Here is a 25,904-nt window from a genome sequence, read left to right as displayed (position 1 = left end):
GCAGTCATGACTCCGGTATTGTAATGAGGTGCTGACACACTTCAAAGGCTCACAGCACAGTATCAGGAGAGGAAACAAAACCTGCCACCTCCTCTCCAACCTGAACCGTTCCACATTTGGCTTTGGCAGAGTGAAATTAAAGGTCCCGGTGCCACACTGCTGACGTCCCTCTGAGGGTTTCAGCCCTTCCATTCGTGCTCACATTGACCACGAACAGGCAGATGGGAGGCCCTTGGTACCTGCCTCGTAAGGACCCAACACCAAGGCCAGGCAGTGCCACTCACAGGGCTGTAGGGCCAGCTCTGGCTGCGCTCACATGTGCTGAAAAGAGCACTAGCCTTAGAGGCACAGGACCTGGATTCAAATACTGGCTTTGCTATTTTCTTGCTGTGTGATCTTAGGTAGCTATGTAACCCTTCTGGGCCTCAGATTCTTTTTTCCGTAATTTTGGGCAATTATTCTTGACCATGTTAGAGGATTGTTGTGAAGGTAAAATGGGATATGCTTCCATCCTCAATCCACAGTTATTCATTGAATGAGTTTATTTAACATTCCATCTGCCAGACACTGGGAGAAGCCTTAGTAAATATATCAGGTAGCTTTTGCAACAGAAATGCTGTGTAACAACCTACCCTCAGATCTCACCAGCTTACAACGATGAACGTTTATGTAGCTCGTGCATCTGAGGGTCAGCTAGGGATCAGCTGGTCTACGCTGGCTCAGCAGGCAGCTCTGCTGATCTGGCTGAGCTCACTCAATGCCTGGGGGTCGGCTGATCTAGGCTGGGATGGCTCTGCTTCACGTGCCTCTCACCCTTCTCCTGACCCAGCAGGCTAGCCTGGTATATTCTCATGGTGGTGGCAGGAGAGCAACAAAGCAAGTGGAAATGCACAAGACCTCATGGTCCTAGGCTCCCAGGACAGGCACACTGTGTGACTGCCACCTCATTTCGTTGGCCAAAGAATGCCACATGCACAAACTCAAGAGTCAGGGAGTGAAGAAACGGACAGAATGCTGAACTGCTGATGCTTGAAATTATCCCACCCTGACCTCTTCTTCCTCCTCATGGCACCCTAGTAACAGACAAGAGCGGTTGTGCATCCCTTTTTGACAAATGAAGAAACTGAGGTGAAATGAGGAGAGCCGGGGGCCTGCCGAGGGCCTCCAGAGGATGGTGCTACAGCGAAGCCTGAACTCTAGCTTACAGAACCTTCCAGCCATGGTCTCTGTGGTCTCTGAAGGGAAGGTGATACAGCAACTCCTCACCTGGAAGCAACAAATCTTTCTCGAGGCTTCTCGCCTCAGCATCTACCTTTGGCAAAGCGGTGCCTCTTCCCGTCCCTTTGGGGACAGAAATTCCCAGCACAAACAGCCCAGGTCTTTCATCTGCTGGGGAGCCGGAAGGCGAGAAAGAATCAGTTCCAGGAAAGCGCAGCCCCATTTGTCTCCCCATCCAGCTTTCTAAAGAGGCTGCAACCGCTCCTGTCTCGGAGGGACTGCTCTCCTCCCCCTCCCTTTCCTCCAAGGTCCTCTCCCCTCTTCCCTCCTCTCTCCATCGGTTCCATTCTCTTTTCCTTCTCATCTCCTCCCCTCACTCTTCCCTTTCCACTTTCCTCTGTCACCATAACCTCCTTCCTTTCTTTCTCTTTCTGTTCCTCTTTCTCTCCCACATGCCACGTTTTCTTTGCATTTTCTTCTGTCTCATTTCTTTTCTTCCCACCTGGAGTGTGTCTCCCTCTCTTCCTTGTCTTCCCACTCGGCCCATGATATTCCAGTTGCAGCTCGCTGGAAAGGGGGCCCAGGTCCAAGGGCACAGACAGGGAGCGGCTGAACCGAAGGATGACCACCAAAGGAAAAAGCTCAGTGCTGCGCCCACCGGGCTGGGTCCGCCAGGTGACTGCCAGCGAGCCACAGACATGCTTCTTGCCGGAGGTGATGACAGTGACAGAAGACAGCGTCGTGAAGGGAGACACATCCCCGCTAATTTCACGTGCCAATCCCATTCATCACGCGGCAAAGAACAAAAATCGTGGAAAATCATTAAAATTACAGATGGCTAGATTAAGTAATTAGAATTTAGGCTAAAGCAGCTGTTTGTAATTAAGTGTTTATTTCATTGAATAAAACCCAGATTGTAAGAACTACTCCATGAGATTTTAACGGTTCCTGTCCTGGTATTATGTTGGGGGTCAGAGTTTAAGCGACAGAAGTTCAGAGACAAACGGACATCCAAGAGGACTCTGGGAATCCAGTGATCTGGGCGGTGTCGGAGAAGATGAGGGTTACAGGTGTGAGATTAGAAGACATTCTTATTTTTATTTGGATGGGTGAGGGAGAAACTCAGCCGCTATTCCCTGAGTCAGGTTGATTCATCTTCATTTATACCAAGTCTTTCATTCCCCTGAACAATTTACAAACAGCTCAAAAGAAGATAACAATGAAGAAACAAATGAAAATATAAAAACAAGAGAATCGAGGGTGTTTGCCAAGCAACATTTTGGAGCCAAGAAAGGAGAGGATTTTAAATGAGGGTTGAGTCATTTGGGGGATTTAATATTTAGAAGAGACAGGACGGGAGAAGCAGAGACAAGACCCAGAGGCACACACATGCGGATGGGGAACAGAAACCACAGAAAGACAGTGAGGGCTCATGAAAGGGAAGCAGGATGGACGACGGGAAGGAGCAGGGATGGTGGGCACTACGGGCCCAGCCCTGGAGACGTGGATGGAGCGCTATTTGGGTACCAGAACTTTTCCCCAACTGCAGTCCCAAATGCTTTCCAGAGCTAAATTAGTAAATAATAGTAGAGGAAGAAAGCAATTCGGAGAGCAAAAAGGTGCTTTGGGATGGAGACCCTCAGTGAGATGGAAAAGTTGATGAGGCAGAGATTAGATTACAGGCTCTCATGCCATCGGAGGTGAAATTGGCAATGGTGGACGGGGTGGGGGGAGTAAGCTGGAGGAGTGTGGATGGGAGACAAGGTTTCAGAGGAGCAGCTGGAGGGTCCCAGTGAGAGGCCTGGGCTGATGGCCAGGAGCCTGTGAGAGAGGAGCCGTCTGGTGGTCTACGGAGGACCTTAGGAGACTGAGCTGAGAAAAGAAGATGTTCGGGACTTAGGAGGTTTCAGGAGCTCAAATCAGCCCAAGTTGAACTGCAGAAAGGACCCATGAAGCCCAGAGCACACTGGGGACACGTCAGCTGTGTCACCTCTCTGAAGGCAAGATACAGTTGGAGGGGAGACAGAGACCTTGATGATGTTCCTTCCATCTGCTTCCTCCTTCCCACCCCCAGCATCCCTTGCTGGAGCTGTAATTACCAGAAACACTCGAAGAATCTTGAAGGCCCCAGAGTTCAAGATGCCAAAGAACACTGCAAACAGACACACGCCGATTTCCCAGCATCTGGATCATTTGCTAACAAGGGAGCATCAGCCAAGAAAACCACGTCCCAGATGGAGTGGGAATAGTGGCAACCGTGTGGCAGGAAGAGCTTGGGGCCTGGTGGGAGGATGTGAGAAATGGCCTGGTGAGCTGTGTCTGCAAGTCTCTGGGGACCAGCACGCAGCCTCGTGAGAAGAAGAAGGGGGCTTAGAGAGGGGATAAGGCCAGGCCTCTCTGGGGGCCTGCCCTGAGACAAAGCGGGTCCCCAAGGCCTCGGTACCAGTTAGGATGCTCTGAGCTTCAAGTAACGGAAATCCAGAATTAAACGGTCTCTTACCAAAAAGGAAGTGTGTTGTCACGTGTCACAGTAAGCCCAGAGGTAGGGCAGATCCTGGAGTGATGTCGTTGGAAACCCAGGTTCCTTGCATCTCTGCTCTGTCGCCCTTGGTGTCAACTTCATCCTCAGGATGGAGCCAGGATGGCTGCGGCAGGTCCAGGTGTCATGTCCAGACCCAGTAATGTCCAGAAGAGGAGGAAGGACTGCCACTCCTAGAGACAGGAAACTCGTCTGAGAAACCCCTCGCTGGAGCCCCTCACTCCAGGCCTCAGTTCGTGTTTCATTGGTCAGAATTGGACCACCTGCCCAGTCCCCAGTCATGTATTGGCAGGGGGGATGGGATGACTCTTGGACGGCTCAGGCTCCCCTGGGAGCTGGGGCTGGGACCCCTGAAGCACATGGCTGCTTGGGGGAGGGGAGGACACCTGCAGGAAATGGGGGTTCTGTTAGGGAGGAGGAAGGGGAGAATGGGTGCTGGGGAGGCAGCTGGGGGTGCCCTTCCACTGCCCCCTCTGTCCTGCCCTTACAGTCCTGTTCCAGTAGATGCCCCAAGTGGCTCTTAACTGAAGGGCTAACTTGAGGACAAACAACCAGTCAGACCACGAGGCAAACTGGGTGATGACTAAGCCCGGGGCAGCAGAGAAGCCTGCCTAGCGCCCTTCCCCGTGCCCAGCTCTGGCCCAAGAGTCTCAGGCTCGCATCTGCTGTTGAGAAGGTAACTGCATCCAGGAAGATTGCCCCGTGCTGTCCTGGGAGGCGAGGCACGGATGATTCTGATAGAGCAGTGACACCCCCCGGCTTCTCCAGAGGAGCCTTGTCAGGAAGGGAGGGGGAAAGAGTGCTGCAGAGAGGGGCGGAAACCAGCCTGGAGAGAGGGGTGCTGGCCTTCCAGTCTAGTCCTGTCCTGGCTGAAGTCCTGTCTTCATTTATAAAATGAGAGGGTTGGACTAGTTGATTTCTAAGATCCCTTCCAGCTCTGACACGAGTGATTTTGAGAATCTCAGGATGGAGAGATTAACTGGGAGGCAAGGGAGACAGAAATTAGTTTACGGCATCATTTAAGTAGCCAGACGGAAGGATGGAGAAGCCAGTGTCAATAGGGGTAGCTACCTCTCCCTCAGGTAGATGTGTGTCCGAGCTGGAAAGGGAGAGTCTGTAGCATTCATAATTTCCATATGTCCTTTGGCAAGGAAATGTGAGAGGTCCATTAATAAAGGAGCCACTTGTGCTCAGGGGGAAATGAATTGTGTGCAAAGGACAAGACAGCTGTAGGCTTGCCGAGAAGCATCCAGCGCCACGCAGGTGAGCCTCGAATCAAGTGAAGGAGGAGCTCAGCTGCTAGGGGAAGGGCACTGGGATGGAGAAGAGGGTGAGGAAGGTGATGGATGAACTTGGAGGAACGTGGCTGGTTTGCATGGCTCAGCGGGACCACAGAGGTTTCCACTGACCCTGATAGTGCGATTTAGGTGCCCTTACCTGCTTGGTCTCCGGGTCACAGGTGGCCACGGGTGGCTTCAGGACCGGGCCAGAAAGGAGGGGTGATTGATAGAGCTGGGAGGGCAGAAGACCCAGTGAAGGCAGAGGGGACACAATGGCTCATGCCTGGTGGGATGTCTCAGCGGAGAACAGGAGGTGCTGAGGTCTGCAGTACCCGCCGGATCGTAGGGGCTGAATAGATGTGTGAAGAAAGGACAGAGGCAGGTGGAAGGAAGGAAAGAAGGAGCAAGAGAGGGAGAGAGAGGGTGAGAGGGAGGAAGGAAGAACACACTGGCCAGGCAATTTTGCGTGCAAGGGAACTAGAATTGGGACAGAGGACTTTATTTGGCTGTTTTTCCCTCTAATTGCCTTCTAGAAAGATTATCCAAAGTCAGCTCACCCAGTTCCCATGACAGGCCTTTCTGCCCAACATGGAGCAAAACTGTGGGGAAATACATCCTTCTTCCCAGCCCATTTTCTGCCCCGTCGCTCCCTGTTCTTACTACTCCCCAGGGCCCTAGCTCAGCCAGCACGGGCTTCCTGAGGCCCTGCTGATGCCCGTGGGCACCTGGGGTGCATCACCCCGCCCTCGGGTATGGTGGCCCCTGAGACTGGCAGTTTAGAGGGCACTTTTACTGACCCGTGAGGCAGGAATGCTACCTCCTGCGTGCCGGAAACTTGCTCCCCGCGAGGTTCCGTCACTCAGCACGTGAGAGAGGCCTGGGCGCTAGACTCGGGGTTCTGTGTTCTGAGTGTTGAGTTCTTTCTCCTGCACCCCCCTGACTCAGGCTGCTTATACTCTGTCTGGAGAGCTTGAAAAAGATCCAAGAGGTCACAAGCTGGTCTCTCTGCCTCCAGCCTTGGAGGGACCGGTGTCCCAGGGCCCGGCCAGCTAGGAGGGAGGTTGTAAGATGCCACATGGAAAGTGTTCTTGACGGGTTAGGCTCTGAAGGGACGGTGGTGCTGATCGCCCGCGGTGGGATGTCAGAGTTCAGTGAGGAATGTGCTTTGCACTGGGGCCGTGGGTTGAATTCCAGAGCCCAACATCACACCTCCCACGAGGAGGCCTCTGCCTGCCTTCCTGGGCCTCCCCTCAGGGCCCCGTACAGTGTAGACCCTGGAGTCATTCACACTGGGTAGGTTCTCTTGTCATTAACACAGCAGAGTGTGGCCCCCTTCTCAGATGGCACGTTCCCCAAGGACAGGCATCTTCTGTTCTTCTGCTCCTACCACCTCCTCCCAAACACCCCAACCTGCCCCTCCCCAAAGCTTGCAAACATCCGGTTAACCGGATGCATGTTCGGGCTGAGCCTTGTGGGCAGATTTCACTCAACATTTAATTCAATTCAAGAAATACGTCTTGGGGGCTTCCTGTACGCAGGGTCCTGGCTCTAGACGAGATGCAGGAGATAGAGATTGAGGTCCTGCGTGTTCCTGCCCTGAGCGCTGGCAGTTTCACAGGGAGGTGAAAATATGGACAAACAGCTGCACTAGCCCTTCCCCTGCCTTTAAGGCCCTCACAGCACTCTCCCCACCTCACCTCTGGTTTATTGCTTTCTGCCCTCCTCCCCCCATGTGTGCTCCACCCCCCCCCCCCCACCTTGTCTTTGGCCCTGCAGTTCCCCCTCTGGAATGCCTTTCTCCTTTTCCCAGCTGCTCCCCACCCCCAGATCCAATGTCTTTCCTACCAAATCCTTCAGTGCTCAGTTCCAATGCTGAATCCTCCAAGAAACATTTTCTTGATCACCCAACCAGATAAGGTAACTTCTCTTTGGACCCCCCAACAGACCTTTTGGCCCATGTCACTCAGTTTCATGTTACCTTTATTTGTGTTCTATCTCCCCATCTCCCCTCCCCAATTCCACTCTAATCTATCACAGGAATAGGGTCTTGCTCACTGCTGGGCTTTGGACTCACCATATACTTCATATATGCTCATCATGTTGAATAGTACAAAGTAGACTGTAATAGTAGGTACATTGAGGAAGAAACAATATCAAGGGGGTCTTCCAGGAGGAAGTGACCTTCAACTGAGCCTTGCAGAATGGGCAAATCTGAGGGTAGGGTTCCTTCCACCTCCTGAGATAAGCACCCTGCCCCTTCCTTGGGGCTTCTCAGATCAGTGGAAGATGTTACTTCCCTGGAGAAAAGAGAGAATAGGATACCCTTGAAATCATTTGGGGCCCAAAGAGGTGGCTTGGTGGTCCAATTTCAGAGAAGGCTTGGCCACCATTGTTGCCTTGGGCCAGCACTGGACTCTTAGGGGAAGTGGACCCCAGAGACAGGAGGTGGGTCCAGGGCATCAGAGACACGCCTTTACTTCTTTGTTTTGCTTTTCTTTCTTCCTCCTCTTCTCCTTTCTTCCTCCTTTCCCTTTCCTTCCTTTACACCTGTCACTTCGTCTCTCTGCCCCCTCCCAGCTGTCCTCCGCCCTGCTGTTTGACGCCGTCTACGCTGTGGTGATGGCGGTGCAGGAGCTGAACCGCAGCCAGGAGATCGGCGTGAAGCCCCTGTCCTGTGGCTCGGCCCAGATCTGGCAGCACGGCACCAGCCTCATGAATTACCTGCGCATGGTGAGGGGTGGTGGGGGCCCTGTGGGCCATGCCCAGCCTGCGGGGGGCGGGAGGGACCACTGTTCAAGGCCCCTCACCTCCAGGCCTCCCCAGTACATCACAGCCCTGGGTAAAACAGCGACCTGTGGTGACCCCATCGAGGGGATCATCGGTCACAGTTGTTCCCTAATCCCTAAAAACCACCGAGAATCCATGGCAAGTTTGTTTACGGGGCAATGGACCTTGAGCCTTAGACTGTTAGGGGGTCTCTGGATTCCAGGCTTGGAACTGGACCCCTTGGCTCAGAGGTGGTCCCTGCAAAGCTCTGCACAAGTGGGGGCAGATGAATGATGCTGTCATAGACCGTGGCCCCTCAGGGAGTTGCAGGCTCAACACTTCTGGCCTGATGCTGGGTTCCCCCAGGGTTCTCCCAGCCAAGCCACCTCTGGTGGGATGGACGTGGATTCTAGCCCACGAAGAAGCCATCTCCCATCAGAGAAGCCTGGGGGAGAGCGGCTAGGATTTTGCAGTTAGAGTCGGGTTATCCTGCAGCTTGGAGGTGGGTGAGTAGCTGCCCAAGGAGGATAAATGCTATTCACAGCCAAGGGCCTGGAGGAGGAGCTCAGGGGGATCTGAGCTCAAGCTAGCATCTCAGCATCAGGTTGGTTTATGCAGCAGCTGTGAGGTCATTGGGTGTGGGCATCCTTTCCTCCTCTAGCCCCGGCCAAGTCTGAATTGGTTCCAGAGACATCACTTGCATAGTCTGAAGATCCTGTGGCTGAGAGGTGGACAGGAGAACGGATCTTGATGGCTTCCCTTCTCTTGGGCATCCTTAACCAGCATGGTGGAATGCTTGCTTGGGGCCACATGGAAGGCGGGGCCTATTTGGTGCTGTAACTCACTCTCTCTTGGACAGGTAGAATTGGAAGGTCTCACCGGCCACATTGAATTCAACAGCAAAGGCCAGAGGTCCAACTATGCCTTGAAAATCTTACAGTTCACGAGGAATGGTTTCCGGCAGGTAAGCCTAGCCATGCTGCTGTGGTGGCACATCCCTCCCCCTTGTTCCTTTCTCTGTCCCCAGCCCACTTCTCCTTGGCACTCAGGATGGCCTCCTGCCCTCAGCTGTCCCCAGGAGCAGCGGGCTGTGTCCAGTGCAAGGCTCCTGGCAAGTCCTGGCTTCCGCCTTCCTGCACCAGGATCAGCCGGTGTGGGTCAGGGGCCGCAGCCCCAGCAAAATACCAAGAGAGAGGCCACCGTGCTTTATGGGGGGAGAGGCGAGACAAGGGAGCATCGTATAAGGAGGGAATTCCCAGGTCTTTCCACTATTTGGATTATTCTACTCCCTGAATCTCGCCCTAATTCTGGAACCAGGGTTAGATTCCAGATTGCTTGCCCGTCACGTACAGATCAGATCCCATAGGGCTGAGGAATCCCTTCGGCGTTCAGTTCTCTTCTGTCAGCTCTTTTCTGACCCACCCACCCCCGCCGTCCTGCCATGCCAATCACACCTCTCCCCTCCTGGCCGCTCCCTGTCTACTCCATCAGCTCTGGATGCTTTGTCCCCTGGAGCTCCTTTCAACTTCCTCTTCCTTTCTCATTCTCCTCCATTAACCTTCTCACTCTCCTTTCCTCTGATTCTCTTACATCAGAGGAAACAGGGATTCTGGCAGTCACTCCAAGTGCCTCTCTGAAGGTCTCCCAACCTCCCCATCACTCTAATAATCAACTCTTTATTCTTAGTGTATCCTTTCTCCAACCTTCAAAAGCCTTAGAAGTAGGAAAGGATGCACTAATTAGAGCAGGAAGCAGACATATTGAAGAGCCTCCTGCGTATCAGAGTGGCTGACCAAGGAAATGTACCACTGAAGGGGTCACAGACTCACCTTTTCAGGAGATTATAAAGGATCATCATCATCTTCTTCACCACCACCACCACCATCACCATCATCTTCACCACCACCACCATCACCATCACCATCACCATCATCTTCACCACCACCACCATCATCTTCACCACCACCATCATCATTATCGTAGGGGCTTTCATTTATTAAGCTCTTACCATGGGCCATTTACCACAAGAAGTGTGTCATTTGCATTTTCTCATTTAATCCTACAAAGTAGTACTTTTTATTAATCCCCATTTTACAAGTGAGGAAATTGAGGCTCCAGGAGGCTGACTGACTTGGCCTTGAACAATGTAGTAATGGCAGTTGGTTTTGAACTCAAGTACCTCTGATTCTAAAGCCCAAGTTCTTAGCCATTATGGCAAATTATGCATCAGAATAACCTTGGTAATTTGTTAAAAATGCAGATTTTTTTAGACTCCACCCCACAAGAATCTGATTGGGTAGACCTAGCAGAGGGCCCAGGAACGGATGCAACATCCTGCACCCAAGGCGATCCGGGTGATACCCTGGGCTGCGCTGGGAGAGCCATCACATCTGCATCCTTCCCCGCGGTCCTCGTGCCTGAGAGGCTCCAATTCAGCCCTTCTCACGGGGGCCGGTGGAGTTCCTTTTAGTAGGACAGTGATTATGCTGGGCCACGAGGCCAGGTCACCCTTCTTGGAAGACAAGAAAGTAGAAGACAGGAGTCCCAGACCAAGAGAGGAGCTATGTTAACGACTCCTCATAGCTCAGGGCCGGAGCTACGTGATCTTTAAGCAATGACATCAGCAACCTTTTTTCATAACTTCCCAAATGGGGTGGGAGTTAGGTAGGTGGCCAGAAACTATGGGATGGAGGATCACAAAATGGTCCTTTCATGTATGTAACAAATCACGTACTGACCCCTTCCTATGAGTCAGGCACCGTGCTGGGCATGTAGGAAACAAAACTGAAAAGGCACAGTCCCTGCACCGAGGCAGCCCACACTCTGGCGAGAGAGACTGACATGGAAAAAATAAGTGCACTTTGGGTCATTAAACTCAAATCATGCCCTCGGGCTCATAATTCTCGGAACAAAGGAAGCCGCCTGCCTGTAGGAAAATTGTCAGGCAGACTTCCTGAGTCCCGGTGGGGGATGTGAAGTGAAGAACATTTATTCATTTTTTTCAATATATATATTTTGAGTGCCTGTAATGTGCCAGGCTGTCTTCTAGATAGAGGTGAAAAATGGGCTTAGGGTCTGCCTCCGTGGAGCCTGTATTCTAATAGGGGACAGACAGCAGGCAAACAAATACTATATAATACATCAGTGGAGGTAAGTGCTACAGGAAAAGTGAAACAGGGTCAGGAAAAGGAAGGGATGAGAGAATAATGGGGAGAAGCAGTAGTTAGGGGAACAACGCCAAGCCCAGACCAACTCCATAGAAAGCCCAAGCTCAGGCTTTGAAAAACGCCCCTTGGCCTTCAGCCCTGCTTTGTGATACTCCCTGGAAAGAGCCCACTTCCATCAGGCAGCACCTGCGGTGACAGAGTTGCCTGGTGGCTCCAATCCCACCCTCTACTTGAAGAACAACTCGTTAAGCTCGGAGTACCTCTTCACCTTACCTGTGCTTCTCCACCAGCCGCCACTCAGGCTGGCTTTCCCAGCTGCCAGGCTGCAAGACTGCCTGAGTCATGAGGAAATAGCATTGCCAGCCACCGGCACCCATCCCTCAGCCCCACCCCAGTCCGGCAAGGGGTTCTGCCCTGAGGATCCTACACAACAGCTGCTGCCCCTCCTTCCGCAGCACCTATGGAGGGTAGGGCTTCTCAAACCCTTTGAAGTGCACAAGAATGACCAATGGTGCTTGTCTTAAAATGTACGTTCCTAAGCCCTACAGCTATAAATTGCGTTAGTAAAACTGGGTGCATTCCAGGAATCTGCATCTTCTTAACTAGCACTCAGATAGATGATTATCATGCTGGTGGTCCACAGGCTGCCCTTTGACAAAGACGTACTGCAGCCTCTATGCATAGAATTTCTTCTTGACCTTCCTGCATCCCACCCCCATCGTTTTGAGCTCATGTTGAATGGAATCTGCTACAGAAGTGACCATTAAAGAGGATGATGATTTTGACCTTCAGCTACCCTAAGGGGCACACATCCTTGATTGGACTTATAAAGTGAGTCACAATAATCCTCTTTATTGCCCATTTTTCTTCAACAAATCTGGTGACCGTACCGCTGCTTTCCTGTCTGGCTTGCGTGCCGTGAGTAGCAGTGAGAACCCTGCAAGATGTATCATGGGCACAGATATAGCTTTGCAGCTCTGGTCCCCAGGTCCCATCCCAATCACCGACCCAATCTTTGCCTCTTGACAGGTGTCCTTCCCCTGCTTATCATAGGGTGAAGAAACGGTTTGGGGACTGATAGTTAATTGGGCTTCTCTTCCAGGGTAGGAGGAATGTCAGTGTCACTCTCTAATATTCTCCCAATTCCATCCAAGGTGATGCTGGCAGGGGAGGGGAGAGTGACAAGGAGCATCTCTCGAGGACCTGTTGTGTACCAGAAACTACATGGGCACTTTGCACAGGTCACTTTTGATCTGGAGGACAGCCCTTCAAAGTAGATAAACTCCCATTTCACAAGTGAGGAAACTGAAGCTCAGGGATGGTAGGTAACTTGGCCCAAGTCCACAAGTAGCAAGGACTCTGGGCAGAGCTGGAATTCACACTCAGGCTTGTCCAACTCCCAAGCCCATGCTCATGGGTCTCCCCCTCCTGGCTTTTCTCACTTTACTGGAATCCCTAAGCCCCCAAATCAAAACACTTGACCTTGCTGCCACCTGCTGCAAACCAGGACAGAGCCTGGCTCCTGGTGACCTGCTGGGCTGGGCTTTCTTTAGTAATGGTATCTTCTCATTTGGATTTGGTTTTGTTCTTTCTCTTCCTATCTGGGGGAGTGACTGTTAAGAGCTGGGTTTGACTATTTAGAAAGCACCACGCAGGGACCCAGTGGGTTGTAATGGTAAAATGTCTGAACCAAATACCGTATTCCCTGCCAGTGGCTGATTAAGAGATTATTACCATTTTAAAAATAGTTTCTTAGAATTTAGGGTTTTTTTTTTTTTTTACCATTTAAAAAAATTACTGTTTTGATTCTGTTTGGAGAGGGTTTTCCATCTTGGAACTCTGTGGAGCTTCCACTGGAGCCCGTTTGGGGGAAAATGTTCTCTACAGTGTTCTGTAAGTGACATTTCCGAACCTGGACCAGGTTCACTAGCTCCAGCCCCCAGTTTTTGCTTATCAGGGTGAGTTATCTCATCTCCATCCCATATTCTCCTTCCCCATCCCACAAAAGATGTCCTGGGTGGTATTGGAATAGTATAATCTCCCTTCCTAATTTGCGAGAAATCATATTTGAAAGAGGCGAGGGAAAAGAAGCACAGCCTTAGAGGGCCCTTAATCTCCTTCATTTTAACTTGGTTTAAAGATCAGAGGTTCCAAGCAGGCCCCCAGCGACTTTGTTAGGGCTGTAATAAGATGAGCACACCTTTCATCTGAGGATCAGAAATGGCTTAACAGGCTCTAATTAAGCCTTCGGGAGAGGGAGGGATGAGGCCGGGGAGTGTGTGTTGAGGGGTTATCTCCAGCTAAAGATGAAAACTGAAACTTTTCCATTGGCTCACTGTATATCGCAACAGGGTACCTCAGCTTTCTTCCTCTGTGCAATGAGGATGGTAACCCCTCAACATTTGGTCTGGCTAAGCTCAAGGATTATTGAAAACTAGATTTGCATAGCACTCTCTTCTGCTTGCCTATGGTTAGACAGAAAGCTGGCTCTGCTGACATAATAAGAATGGCTATCATTTATTGGGTGTCTCCTACAAGATGCACTGTGCTGGGTGTACTTAAAATGTCTCGTCTTTTTATCAACCATGCGTAAAAGCTATTCTCTCCATCTTGCAAGTAAAGAAACTGAGAATGTCATGGTCCTCATCCATTCAGCTAGTTAGTTCCAGGCTTGAGAACTGAGTCGGGGTCTAGCTGTTTTCAAAGTCCCTGGTCTTTCCACTCTGCAGAATTGCCCAGAACGTGCTGGAGGAAACTCTGAGGCCTCTGGTCTAATCTTCCAACCCAGTGCAAGAATGTTCCCCACAGCATCCCTGAGGGAAACAGCCACACCGCCTCTCCTTGAGCATGTCCTGGGCTGGGAGATTCACCGCTTCCCCAGGGACACATTCCAGAATCTTCCAGGCACTGAGGCACTGCCTCCTAGTCCTGCCCCATTAAGCAACCCAGGATAATCAGCTTTCTGTCTTTTTACCAGCTCTTCAAATATTTAAAAATAGCTTGACTTCCCTTCATTTATTCATCCTCTTCTGAAATTTAGCATAAAAATTTTCTGAGCACCTACTTCGTGTCAAGGGCTAGAAATACGAGATAAATAAGTCATGGTTCCTTCCAGAGCTCCTAGTCTTTTGGGAAAGGCAAAAACTGCAGTCAATAATCACTGTCTAGTGCTTGAGTTGTTCTGCCCCTCTGATTTTTTTCCTCCCCCAAACAGTGGCCCATAGCTGTTCCCAGTGCGACACAGGTGACAAATCTTTCACCACGAATGCTTTTTGGTTTGTCTGGGGCTCTATTAAAACATAAGGCCCAAAGTGGGTACCAGCTTCCAGATGGGGCAAACTGGCACAGAGCTGAGAGCACTGTGGGACTTTCACCATCCTCACTCAAAACACTCAGTTTCTACTCACCACATTAAGTTGCTTACTGGAATTAGTCTTCAAATTTTTGATTCATTCTGAACACTGGGGCTTGGAGTCAATTAATTACTCCTCTTGCCCCTCCCCCTAATCCCCACTTCCAAAATACACAGGGTTATTGTCACGTGAACTTTTCATAGAAACCAGCCCTGGGCTACCTTTTCCTGGACCATGGATCCATTTAACTCTGTTCCCATGGAGACTGGCAGAGCTGGCCAGGAGTGGGTGAATAAAAAACATTGTGAACCGACAGCCATATTTTGTTTCCCAAAGCTGATACAAACTCAGCTTTCCAAGGGCCTGATTTCCTGGAATGACTTGAGTGTAGCTCTAACCAGACGCAAGAGGGTGGACAAGTGGCTTTTGTGAGTCACCCTTGCAAACCAAGACTTCAGGGATGCAGTGTCTTCTAGAAGGTTTGGGAAATCCATCTCCAACTTCCCGAAGTTCCGGCAGGTCCCACCAATTGCTGGGAGGACAGGAAGCCTCTCTTTGATCTCCTGTGCTGCCCTCTTCCCTGACAGAAGCCCACACACAGGCATGTCTGCCCCCTTTCCGGGGAGGTCTGGGTGGGATGGTCCAGCATTTGTGGCCATAGAACGTGCTTCGGCTGCACCTCTGAGTAATATAAAGACAGCTACACTTCTTATCATGGCCCTCTCAGCCAGAACACCAGGAAGTGTAGCAGACCCGCTGGGGTCTCTCCCCGCTCCAGACCGCTCCTCCTACTTGAAAAGCAAAGAACAATGGAAAATCCTAAAAACACCCTGTCAGGTGATGGTCTGTGTTGCCGTTGCCCGTACATGGCATTGGGGGAACAGTGAGGACGGAGACACCCTCTCCATGGACACATCACCCACCCCCGGCATCTGTGCCCTGTCCCCCACCCCTGTTAGTATGAGCCTCTGGGACAGCTCAGATCCCACCTGCGCTAATGAGAAGTCATTAAGGCTCTGACAAGTTGCCAGTGGGCAAGCTGCTAGGAGGGCACCCGTGATTGCTACTGTGGAATACATTTTCAATCCGAGGAGGGAGTTTACCATAAATATGCAGATCCTTTGAAGCTGCCTTTGTGGGTCCTGGCTCAGAGCACAGGAGTAGGGTTTGATTGCTGGAAATCAGGAGCCTCGTGTGCCAACTCCCTGGCTGGGGGACGGACCTGACGAGGGAGGACCGGCTAGGGGTGCTGCTTGATGGGCCATTCCCAGAGACTTGGCCTTTGATGAGGAAATTCTGAGGCAGCAGGTTCTCCAGAGGGAGGGGAGAAAGAGATCGGTGGTCTGGGGGCTGCTTTGAAGGTTACTGAGAAGTCACTTATTCCTTTTTCTTTTTTTTAATTTATTTATTTATTTATTTATTTATGGCTGTGTTGGGTCTTCGTTTCTGTGCAAGGGCTTTCTCCAGTTGCGGCAAGCGGGGGCCACTCTTCATCGCGGTGTGCGGGCCTCTCACTATCGCGGCCTCTCTTGTTGCGGAGCACAGGCTCCAGACGCGCAGGCTCAGTAATTGTGGCTCACGGGCCCAGTTGCTCCGCGGCATGTGGGATCCTCCCAGACCAGGGCTTGAACCCGCATCCCCTGCATTGGCAGGCGGACTCTCAACCACTGCGCCACCAGGGAAACCCACTTATTCCTTTTAATTAAGGCACCAGGAGAAGGGGGGTTGGCGTGAGGTTTAAAATAGTTGATGATATCTCACAGAATAGCCTACATTCTTAGGGTTGGAGGAGACCTGAAAGGTTATCAAGTCCAGTTCTCTCCACCAGAGAAAGCAGATGGGAATGTCATTCCTGGGCTGAAAACCTCTCCGTGGCCCCCATTTGCTTTCAGGGTAAATGGCAGCTCCAGAGCAAGGCTGTCCCGTGCTGGTCCCTGCCTACCTTCGAGCCTCCTCCTGTGCCATCCCCCCTCCACCGCCCCGTGCCTGCGCCCTCAAGCCCCATTTCTCGCCCGGCCGCTCCTGCTCATGTCTCCAGAGCTCAGGTCACAGAGTCCCTCCTCAGGGAGCCTCCAAGTGCTCCTGTTACCTGCTCCCCGGGCCTCTGCCTCTGCTGTAGCGTGCCCACGCTGCCATTGCTGCAGGCTTGGGGACGCCGTGAGTACAGACCGCCCAGCTGGGAGAAGAGATGCACCAGTGAACGAGGGACTGGGGTGCTAGGACCTGGGGAGTGTGCGGAGAGCGTGGGGACCGAGGATTTTGTCACGAGACTGTTCCAAAGCCACTGCTCCCCATTTGTGCAAGAGAGATTCCACACGACAAGCCTCCCCACGGGCAACTGGAATTTGAAGATTGGCGTGGAAGGCCCCTCCGATCACTGATGCGTTTCTCCCTTTCTATTTGCTTTCCGTTCTCTAACAGCAATAGTCCTCTTGTTAATTGAAAGTCTATCAGGTGCCTCATCCTGTGAGGGCATCTGGTTCTCCTGGCCACCCCCAGGATGACTGACAGCGAGGGGCAGAAGAGCTGGCTTCCGAAGGCTGTTGCCTGACGGCCTTCTCTCCTCCTGCCTCCCTGGCCCACAGACTTCTGGCTCTTTCTCCCAAAGCACAGGGACTTCCTGCTTATCAGCTTTGATGGAAAAGTCACTGACTATAGAAGCTTATTCACACATCAGCCGGCAAACAAATTAGAGCTACTTAGAATTTCAAACGGGGGGCTGCTTTTGGACAGAGGAGCAGGGTTTTAAAGGACTGCGCTTGAAATCTATTTCTTGTAATATGCCCGATCACGCAGCCCGCCTGAGCTCAGCCTGGGGAAGTTTGCCAGTTCTGAGTGACTGCTTCCCGCGCCTCTTCAGCCGGCTCATGCCTGGGAGAGCTGCTAATTTAGTCTCAGGAAGCAGCCCGCATCAGTCAGCTCTGATGAGACACGGGGCAGGCTCCAGGCCAGAGGTGTGGGGAGCGCAGACAGGTGGGCGGGGGGAAGGGAAAATCCAGGGAGGTGAGAGGGAGCTATATGCAGGGCAGGCACCGTGGGGACATGGAAGGGCTCAGGCCAGTGCCAGCTCTCGTAGCTCCCCACGTTCCGTTCCTTGATTGCATCCTCAGTAAAACAGGAACGACGGTCATCATAGGGTCTGCTCTGTGTGCGTCATCAAATGTTTGTGAGAACAAAATGAAATATTTTTTATAGATGTGCTTTGAGGATTCCACTCTATTGTGCACATTTTAGTTCTGCTGTCTCTCAGGGGGATGTCTGTCGATATATTTCTCTTTCTCTGCATGCAGTATTCCCGGGATCTCGCTTCTCGCCTGGTTTGGGGAAAGACAAAGCAGGGCTGAGCCATATGCTCACGTCACTCCTGCTGCAACTCCAGAGCCCTGCAAGAAGGCTGCAAGGGCCAGCCCGTGCCAACCAGGCTGGTAGAAACAAATTCTGCCAGCTGGCCCCTGCCTGCTTCGGGAAGGGTTCCCCACGGCCCTCCTCCACCCCTCCCTCTCCTTCCTCTGTCCCTAACCTCTGTCCTCCACTCCCTAACGTGGTGGTATCACCAGTTCCACTTTGCAGTGGCTCTGGGTGGGTGTGCAGACAAAAACCAGAAGTCAAGGCTCTACTCCTGGGAGAATCCCCAGCACATCTAGGGCCTGCCTGACGTGGCACTGCCCAGACAAGAGCTGCTGACACCACCCCCACCCTCAACTAAAAGCGCCCCATCTTCCCAGAGCACGGTGAGGCACAGCCACACACCATCTCCCACCTGCAGCCTGCATCCACCTAGGGGCAGCAATGGGCCATCCTCAGTCCATCCTGAAAGCTCAGCGATGCATCTGCCCCCACCCTCCAGCATTCTCCTGACTCCTGGAGGACGGCAGGTGGGGGAGATCAGCTTCATCTTTCAGCCCAGAGGCTTCCTTAGAACCATTAGTTCAATTGGCATCTGCCGTTCAGAGCTCAAAGTTGTGTATTATTAATACAACTGCTTCTCCAAGATACTTCTGTACCCGGCGAGCTTAACAAATGAAGCCGGGCACTCTCCATGCCCTGACTGTGTCGTGTTCGTGGGCAGTAATTTTCTTGTGAGATGAAAAATCTCGAGCATGCCTGAGCTCTCTGATAAATTCTCTCCTCGGCAGCTAAGTGGAAATGTCTTCCGTCTTCTGGGAGGTGAGAGAGGGCTGTGCAGCTGAGTCTTCACATTTACAGACCCTGCCGTGCACTCACCCCATGCTGGTTTGATTATCCTCCCAAATGTTTAGAAGAGAGTCTGTGAGATTTTTGACCATATGGGAAAAAAGGAGGGAGTTGAGATGTAGGCAAAAGAAATCATCAAAATCAGTACATCTGTCCAAAAAGAAAGGTGATGTGTGCATCCTCACTGCCCTGCTCGGGGAAATTTAACTTCTGAAACCCTAAGCTAGTTGGAGAGTCTATTAGATTCCTAAGAGCATCCCTGGGGATTAGCATATTTAGCCAGAGCCCAGTGGGGTGAGCTGAGCTCCGTTCCTGCCCTACATAGTATGTATCTGTCACCAGAGCCGCTGTCGGTTTGTTCTCTTTGGCAGGAGGAGTGGTGAGGGCGAGACTAAATTCCACTTCACATCCCAGAGGTTGGGGATTCGGGATAGAAGTCTGGGCACATCTTTGGCAAGAGTTGAAAATTCAGGTGCAGAAGAGTACAGTTGATCCTCATTATTTGCAGATTCCATATTTGCAAATTGGTCTACTCGCTAAAATATATTTGTAACCCCAATGCAATACTCATGGTGCTTTCACAGACACGCACAGAGCAGTGAAAAATTTGAGTGGGTTGCCAGGCGTGTTCCCAGCTGGGGTCCAGCAAGGTGATGCTCTGCCTTCTTTCGGCTCATACTGTAAACAAGTGTGCTTTTCACAGTCTCTGCAGTGTCATGTCTTTCACATGTTTGTGCTTTTTCTTGGAGATTTTGCTGTTTAAAATAACCCCCGTACTTAACGCTGAAGTGCTGGCTAGTGTTCCTAAGGGCAAGAAATCTGCAATGTGCCTTACAGAGAAAATACAGGCGTTAGAAAAGCGTTGTTCAGGCATGACATTTAATGCTGTTGTCCAATATTATTGAATCAACAGTATGTATTAAATAAGATGTCTATCAGCAGAAACACACATAAATCGAGGTTATGTGTTAATTGGTTGATGAAAATGTTGTGACCAGAGGTTCACAGGAACCTAACCCTGTTTTTCCCTTAGGAGAAATGGTTCAGTCTCCCTAATTCAGTGCTTGTGGCAACCTTATAGAACACAACTACCATGAATAACGAGAACCAACTGTAATGAGTTCAGCCAGGAGAGAAGACCAGGAAGGAGCAAACAGGAATGGCTGAAGTTTTCCTACAGTGGCCTTTTCCTTCTGCATTCATGACCCCATACTCCTGCTCTCTTGTTTTCTCACAATGTCCAAGGACCTCATCTGCCCCTTGATACTCTGGCCTTGCTTCTGATTCCCCTGATGTAGAAGTAGAATCTAGATCCCACATTCTTGGGGCCGAAAGGATTAGTAAAGGCCCTCTAGATCACTACTCAAATCAAATGCTTGAATTCTTGCAAATGTGTTCTCATGAAGTAGAGTCTGTGCTTGAATGCCTCCAGTGTTGGGGAACTCAGTACCTATAGGGACAGCATATTCCATCTTGGGAAGCTCTCATTGTTAGAAAGTTTCTCCATCTATTGGGTGGAATTCTTTCTTTCTGAAGTCCTCTTCCTTTTGTCCTTAGTTCCATTTCTTGGGTCCACACATCTAGTCCATCCTTCCCAGCACTGCCTGTACTTGTTCCTTCTAGAATGTGATTTCAATCTCTTTGCTGGTCAATATGCTTGGAATACACTCCAGTTAGTCTATGCTTCACTGAAAGAGTGGTGTGTGGAACAATATGCAATATTCAGGTGTGGTCTGAGTAGAAGAGCACTCTTCCCTTGCATCAAACCTGCCACCCCTTTGTAAGTAGTGTGTGCCGCTGACTGGCTGAAATATCTGGTGAATTGGATAATAATGTGTTAACACTTTGATATTTATTTCGATGTTGACCAGCTCTCACACCAGGCTCTCTAATGGAGGAATGCCAGGCATCAATCAGCCCCCGGGCTCAGAGAGAGCTGTTTCCTGGCAGGTGGGAGAGTGCCCTTCCTGGCAGCGTTCTCATAGGTGGCCACCTGCTTCATCTTTTTCTTTTTTAGTAGAACTTTTTTTTTTTAATTTTTAAATTTTAGTTTTGGCTGTGTTGGGTCTTTGCTGCGTGGGGGCTTTCTCTAGTTGCGGTGAGCAGGGGCTACTCTTTGTTGTGCTACGCAGGCTTCTCACTGAGGTGGCTTCTTTTGTTGTGGAGCACGGGCTCTAGGCACGCAGGCTCAGTAGTTGTGGCTCGCGGGCTCAGTAGTTGTGGTGCACGGGCTTAGTTGCTCCGTGGCATGTACGATCTTTCCGGACCAGGGATCGAACCCATGTCCCCTCCATTGGCAGGTGGATTCTTAACCACTGCACGACCAGGGAAGTCCAACCTGCTTCATCTTCGTGTCCAGGCAGCCGAGCTTCCCGTGCCCTCCTACAGTCACCTTCCGAGGCCTCTTTGTGTTGTCCCTCTCAGACCTGTCTCTCCCCGGCTTTGCCCCACAGCCCTTTGAAAAGCTATACTACTTTATAAATCTACCTGGCACTTTCAGGAATTCATGTATGAGTTGGAAGGGGCTAGACTAGATCCTTCTTTTATAGGTTCGATGACTGAAGACTCAAAAGAAGGGACTTGCCCAAAGGAATTTCATAATTCAATTCAACAGATATTTATTGAGCACCCATTCTAGGCCAGGCACTGTCCTGGGATCTGGAGCTCCAAAGGGGAATTTATTAATGCAATTGTCAGATATTTACTAAGCACTGATTCCACACTAGGCATTGGGCATATGTGGCAAATAAGTCAGAGCCTCACCAGTCATGGAATGTATTTTGTAGTGCAGGAAATGGACTTGAAGCAAATAATTATCTAAATAATTATATGAAATAAATAATTATCTAAATAATTATATGATGAGTGCTACAAAGAAGAAGTTCAGGGCATTATGCCTGAGTCTCTGTGACGGGGAGTGAGAGGTTGGGAAGGGCCTCCCCAAGGGGGTGACATTCAGGCCAAAGGTTGATGGATAGCTGGGCATCCCCAGGTGAAGAGCCCAAACAAGGGCTGCCAGAGCTAGTGGTCACGTGTGGAATTCAGAGACCAGAGCCAGTTGAAGACAGGGCCACATCAGGAAGCCAGAATCCCTGATGCTTTACTTTTTCCACTGTCCCCCACTGTCCTCTTCCTCAAACTTTATTTAAATATCCTCTCATATATCACCTCACACCAGTCAGAATGGCCATCATCAAAAAATCTACAAACAGTAAATGCTGGAGAGGGTGTGGAGGAAAGGGAACCCTCTTGCACTGTTGGTGGGAAGGTAAATTGATACAGCCACTATGGAGAACAGTATGGAGGTTCCTTAAAAAACTAAAAATAGAACTACCATACGACCCAGCAATCCCACAACTGGGCATATACCCTGAGAAAACCATAATTCAAAAAGAGTCATGTACCACAATGTTCATTGCAGCTCTATTTACAATAGCCAGGACATGGAAGCAACCTAAGTGTCCATCGACAGATGAATGGATAAAGGTGTGGCACATATATACAATGGAATATTACTCAGCCATAAAAAGAAACGAAATTGAGTTATTTGTAGTGAAGTGGATGGACCTAGAGACTGTCATACAGAGTGAAGTAAGTCAGAAAGAGAAGAACAAATACCATATGCTAACATATATATATATGGAATCTAAAAAAAAAATATGGTTCTGAAGAACCTAGGGGCAGGACAGGAATAAAGACACAGACATAGAGAATGGACTTGAGGACACAGGGAAGGGTAAGGGTAAGCTGGGATGAAGCGAGAGAGTGGTATGGACATGTATACACTACCACATGTAAAACAGATAGCTAGTGGGAAGCAGCTGCATAGCACAGGGAGATCAGCTTGGTGATTTGTGACCACCTAGAGGGGTGGGCTAGGGAGGGTGGGAGGGAGACACAAGAGGAAGGAGATATGGGGATGTATGTATATGTATCGCTGATTCACTTTGTTATACAGCAGAAACTAACACACCATTGTAAAGCAATTATACTCCAATAAAGATGTTAAAATAAATAAATAAATATCCTCTTATAAATACGTAAGTCAGAATCAAAGGCAAGGAAAAGCAAAGTCTGACCTCAGGGATGTGGACTTTGAAGCAGGAAAGCTTATGGCAAATACCAATGGATAAGGAATAACAATTAAAATGTTTTCCAAACATTTAACTACACATCCACAGCCCAGGAAAATTAATATCTTGGGGGCAGTGCAGCAGAGTGGACCTGCCTGGGTTTGAATCTGCATTAAGTGTGGAACTTTGGGCAAGAAACCTAACCTCTCCGAGCCTCAGTTTTCTAATCTGTAAAATGGGGATGATAGTATCAACAGTACCTCCCTTATAGTGTGGTTGGGAAGATTAAATAACAAATGTAAAGCATTTAGTCTAGTATTTGACATGTGATAAATGCTCAAAAGTATCAGCTTGTATAATTTTCTTATAGTTAGTCCTTTAGTTATAAGTAACTAGGATAGGAGTTCACTGATGCCCAAAATGTATTTATGGAGCATCAGTTGTGTTGCAGGTACTCTGCTAGGGGCTGCGTATAGAGTAGTGAACAGGTAAGGTGTCCGAATCCCCTGGGCCAGGCACCTTCATCCTTTTTGAGCATGACTCGCATTCTGGTTGCCAATCCAGGATGCACATTAACACCCACCTACACATAATTGAAACCAAAGCTTATGAAACAGTAGTTGCCCCTGGTGTGTGGGTTGCACTCTGATCTATTCTGGATATATATTTCATTTTTAAAATGCAGGTCTTAACCCACTAAATTGATTTCCTAACCCACTAACGGGTAGCAACCGCAGTTGAACAAAACACTGCCTTAGACCAACTCAGCTGAAGGCTTAATCAGCCCAGGAAGGGCTCGTTTGATAGGAAGTCTTCCCAGCTTTCCCCGGGATTGTTTTTGATCTCTTACCTTTGGCATTTGCCACTGTTGTCCTTTGATCCTGGGTTTTTACAGTATTGTGCATGTAAGCACATATTTTCCGCTAAAAGAATATTTTGGCTGAGAGAATGAGCTCTTCCGCCAACATCGATAACTCCCTTTGTTCCCCAGGTCAACCCCTCAGGCAGGGGCCCTCACTCATGATCCAGTCTCCCATGTGAACTAAAGTTTTATGATTGGAGATATTAGATTTAAAGTCAATAAACATTTTGTTCCTTCATGCCAGGGGTTCACCATGGAGGCTTACATTACAAATGTTTTCGGCTGGTCATATATCAAGGCACAGACCTATGCTATAGACACTCGAAACTATAACTCAGTCTCAATTCCTGGGGCCTCTAGCCGTAGTGGTTCACATCTGACTGTCATTCTTCCTGCCTGTATGTTGAAATTAGTTCCGTGAACTCAAGGAGACACTAATACATTATTTTATGTATTCTTCCTAGTGAGAACTTCAACTTTGAACCCTGAAACTGAGGTTAAAAAAACTGAGTCGTTGGTTATGGCTCGTCCACCTTTGGGATGGCCCTAGAGAACAAGGATCTGGAAGAAAGAGCTTGCGTTTGCATAGGGCTTTAAACTTTTGTCACATCTGTGATCACCTCATATCATCCCAATAAGAGGAGAAGGGGAGAGAGACTAACTACCCTTGTCTTATAGGCAGCAAAATTGACTTCCCAGGGCCACACAGCACATGGCAGGGTAGAACTTGACTTCTGGTCAGCTGCATTTCCACCAGACGGACAGTAGTGCTATAATCTTAAGTTCCCATGGCTTATTATGGCTCATCAAAAGCCATCGTACACACTAACTCAGTTGATTAGCAACAGCATTGCTGTACTATGGGTAGGCAGATTCGTTTATTTCCACTTTGCAGATGAGGAAGATTCAGAGAGGTTAAGTGACTTGCTCAAGGTCACAGAGCTTATTCATGGCAGAAGAGTTAAGAAAATGTAGGTCTCCTGGTGCCCTCCCTCTGCATCTCCCCGTGCTAGGCCCCTAAGAAACTACCCTGTGCCTTGGTCAGGATCACTCTCGTGGACTCCTGTAGCTGAATACCTTCAGGTCTGTATTCTCCAAAGAACAAGTTCACGGTGATCAGAGAGGTGTGTGGGAAGGCCCAGATCTTTTTAGTTATTTATTTATTTATTTATTTATTTTTATTTATGGCTGTGTTGGGTCTTTGTTTCTGTGCGAGGGCTTTCTCTAGTTGCGGCAAGCGGGGGCCACTCTTCATCGCGGTGCGCGGGCCTCTCACTATTGCGGCCTCTCTTGTTGCGGAGCACAGGCTCCAGACGCGCAGGCTCAGTAATTGTGGCTCACGGGCCCAGTTGCTCCGCGGCATGTGGGATCTTCCCAGACCAGGGCTCGAACCCGTGTCCCCTGCATTGGCAGGCAGACTCTCAACCACTGCGCCACCAGGGAAGCCCGGCCCAGATCTTAAGGTCAGGGTAGCCTGCACCTGCCCTACCCCGACCAGATAGTATAGCAGTAAATAGAACCTGAGTGCAAATCCCAGTTCCATCCTCTATTAACTGTGATCCTCGGCAAGTTGTTTGACATCTCTGAGTCTCAATTCCATTCATTCATTCATTCAACAAAAACTTGTATGAAATGCCTACATGGAGCCCTTAAGTGTTATTACTGTTGTCTGAAGCGCCTACATTTCTCAGGTGGGAATGATAACAGGGTTGTTATGCAGAATCAGAGAAATTTACATCAGCAAATCACGTGGCTGAGTGCCCGGCGTGCAAAGGTGATGAGTAAGTGTTTGCGAAATCTGACTCTGGAGCAGAAGGGCTTGCCCGGCCGTGGAGTTACGTCAGCCTGTCTAGAAGCTGCATCCTGGCAGCGCTGAGTGCAAAGAACAATCATCTACACGTAAATAAGATGTTAAATGTTACAGAGCCATGTGCGTACTCACAGAGGCAAGTATGGATGTCAGGAAATCCCTCAGGGTTTTAAAAATGAATCCCTTTTTACCTATTTGGGAGAGAACAAAGCGGCAAAATGACAACCTCAAGAGATTCTCGGCGGGAGCAGGAGAGCTGCGAGCGAGAAGCGTGTGGCTGCTCTGGGCGGGACCGCCCAGCTCAGGCGACAGCGGAGGGCTGTCGCCCAGCGGCACAGGGAGAAAGACAGGTGGTGAGCAGTGGTCTCATTAATGAATGTATAATGACAGCCCTAGCCAGATGCTCTAAAGGAAAAGAATGTGGTTCGGGGAGAAGTTTGACTTTGGGAGTTAAAGGAAAGGCTTCCTGAAGGTAGTGATTTCTCAACTGAGGCCTGAGGGGTTAACAGGTATAAACTAGATCAAGGTTTGGAAAACTTCTTTTTATAAAATAGGCCCAGATAGTAAAAATTTAGACTTTGCAGCTTTACTGTTGTAGGTGAGTGCAGTCACAGACAGTACATCAATGAATCGGCGTGACTA

General features: G+C 49.9%; 1 protein-coding gene across 1 annotated transcript in view; it reads left to right on the top strand.

The window, feature by feature from the left end:
- The window catches only part of GRIK4 (glutamate ionotropic receptor kainate type subunit 4), a 208,170-nt gene that overhangs the window by 95,922 nt on the left and 86,344 nt on the right, over positions 1-25,904 (top strand). The window contains exons 8-9 of the mRNA XM_059929277.1: positions 7,615-7,767; positions 8,663-8,767. Coding sequence (XP_059785260.1) covers positions 7,615-7,767; positions 8,663-8,767 — 258 coding nt within the window. The remainder of the gene's footprint in view (positions 1-7,614; positions 7,768-8,662; positions 8,768-25,904) is intronic.

The sequence above is a fragment of the Balaenoptera ricei genome, chromosome 8 (genome assembly GCF_028023285.1).
Source record: "Balaenoptera ricei isolate mBalRic1 chromosome 8, mBalRic1.hap2, whole genome shotgun sequence".
Classification (NCBI taxonomy): Eukaryota; Metazoa; Chordata; class Mammalia; order Artiodactyla; family Balaenopteridae; genus Balaenoptera; species Balaenoptera ricei.
The sequence above is the reverse complement of the archived record's forward strand: the minus strand, read 5'-3'. Positions and strand labels throughout refer to the sequence as shown.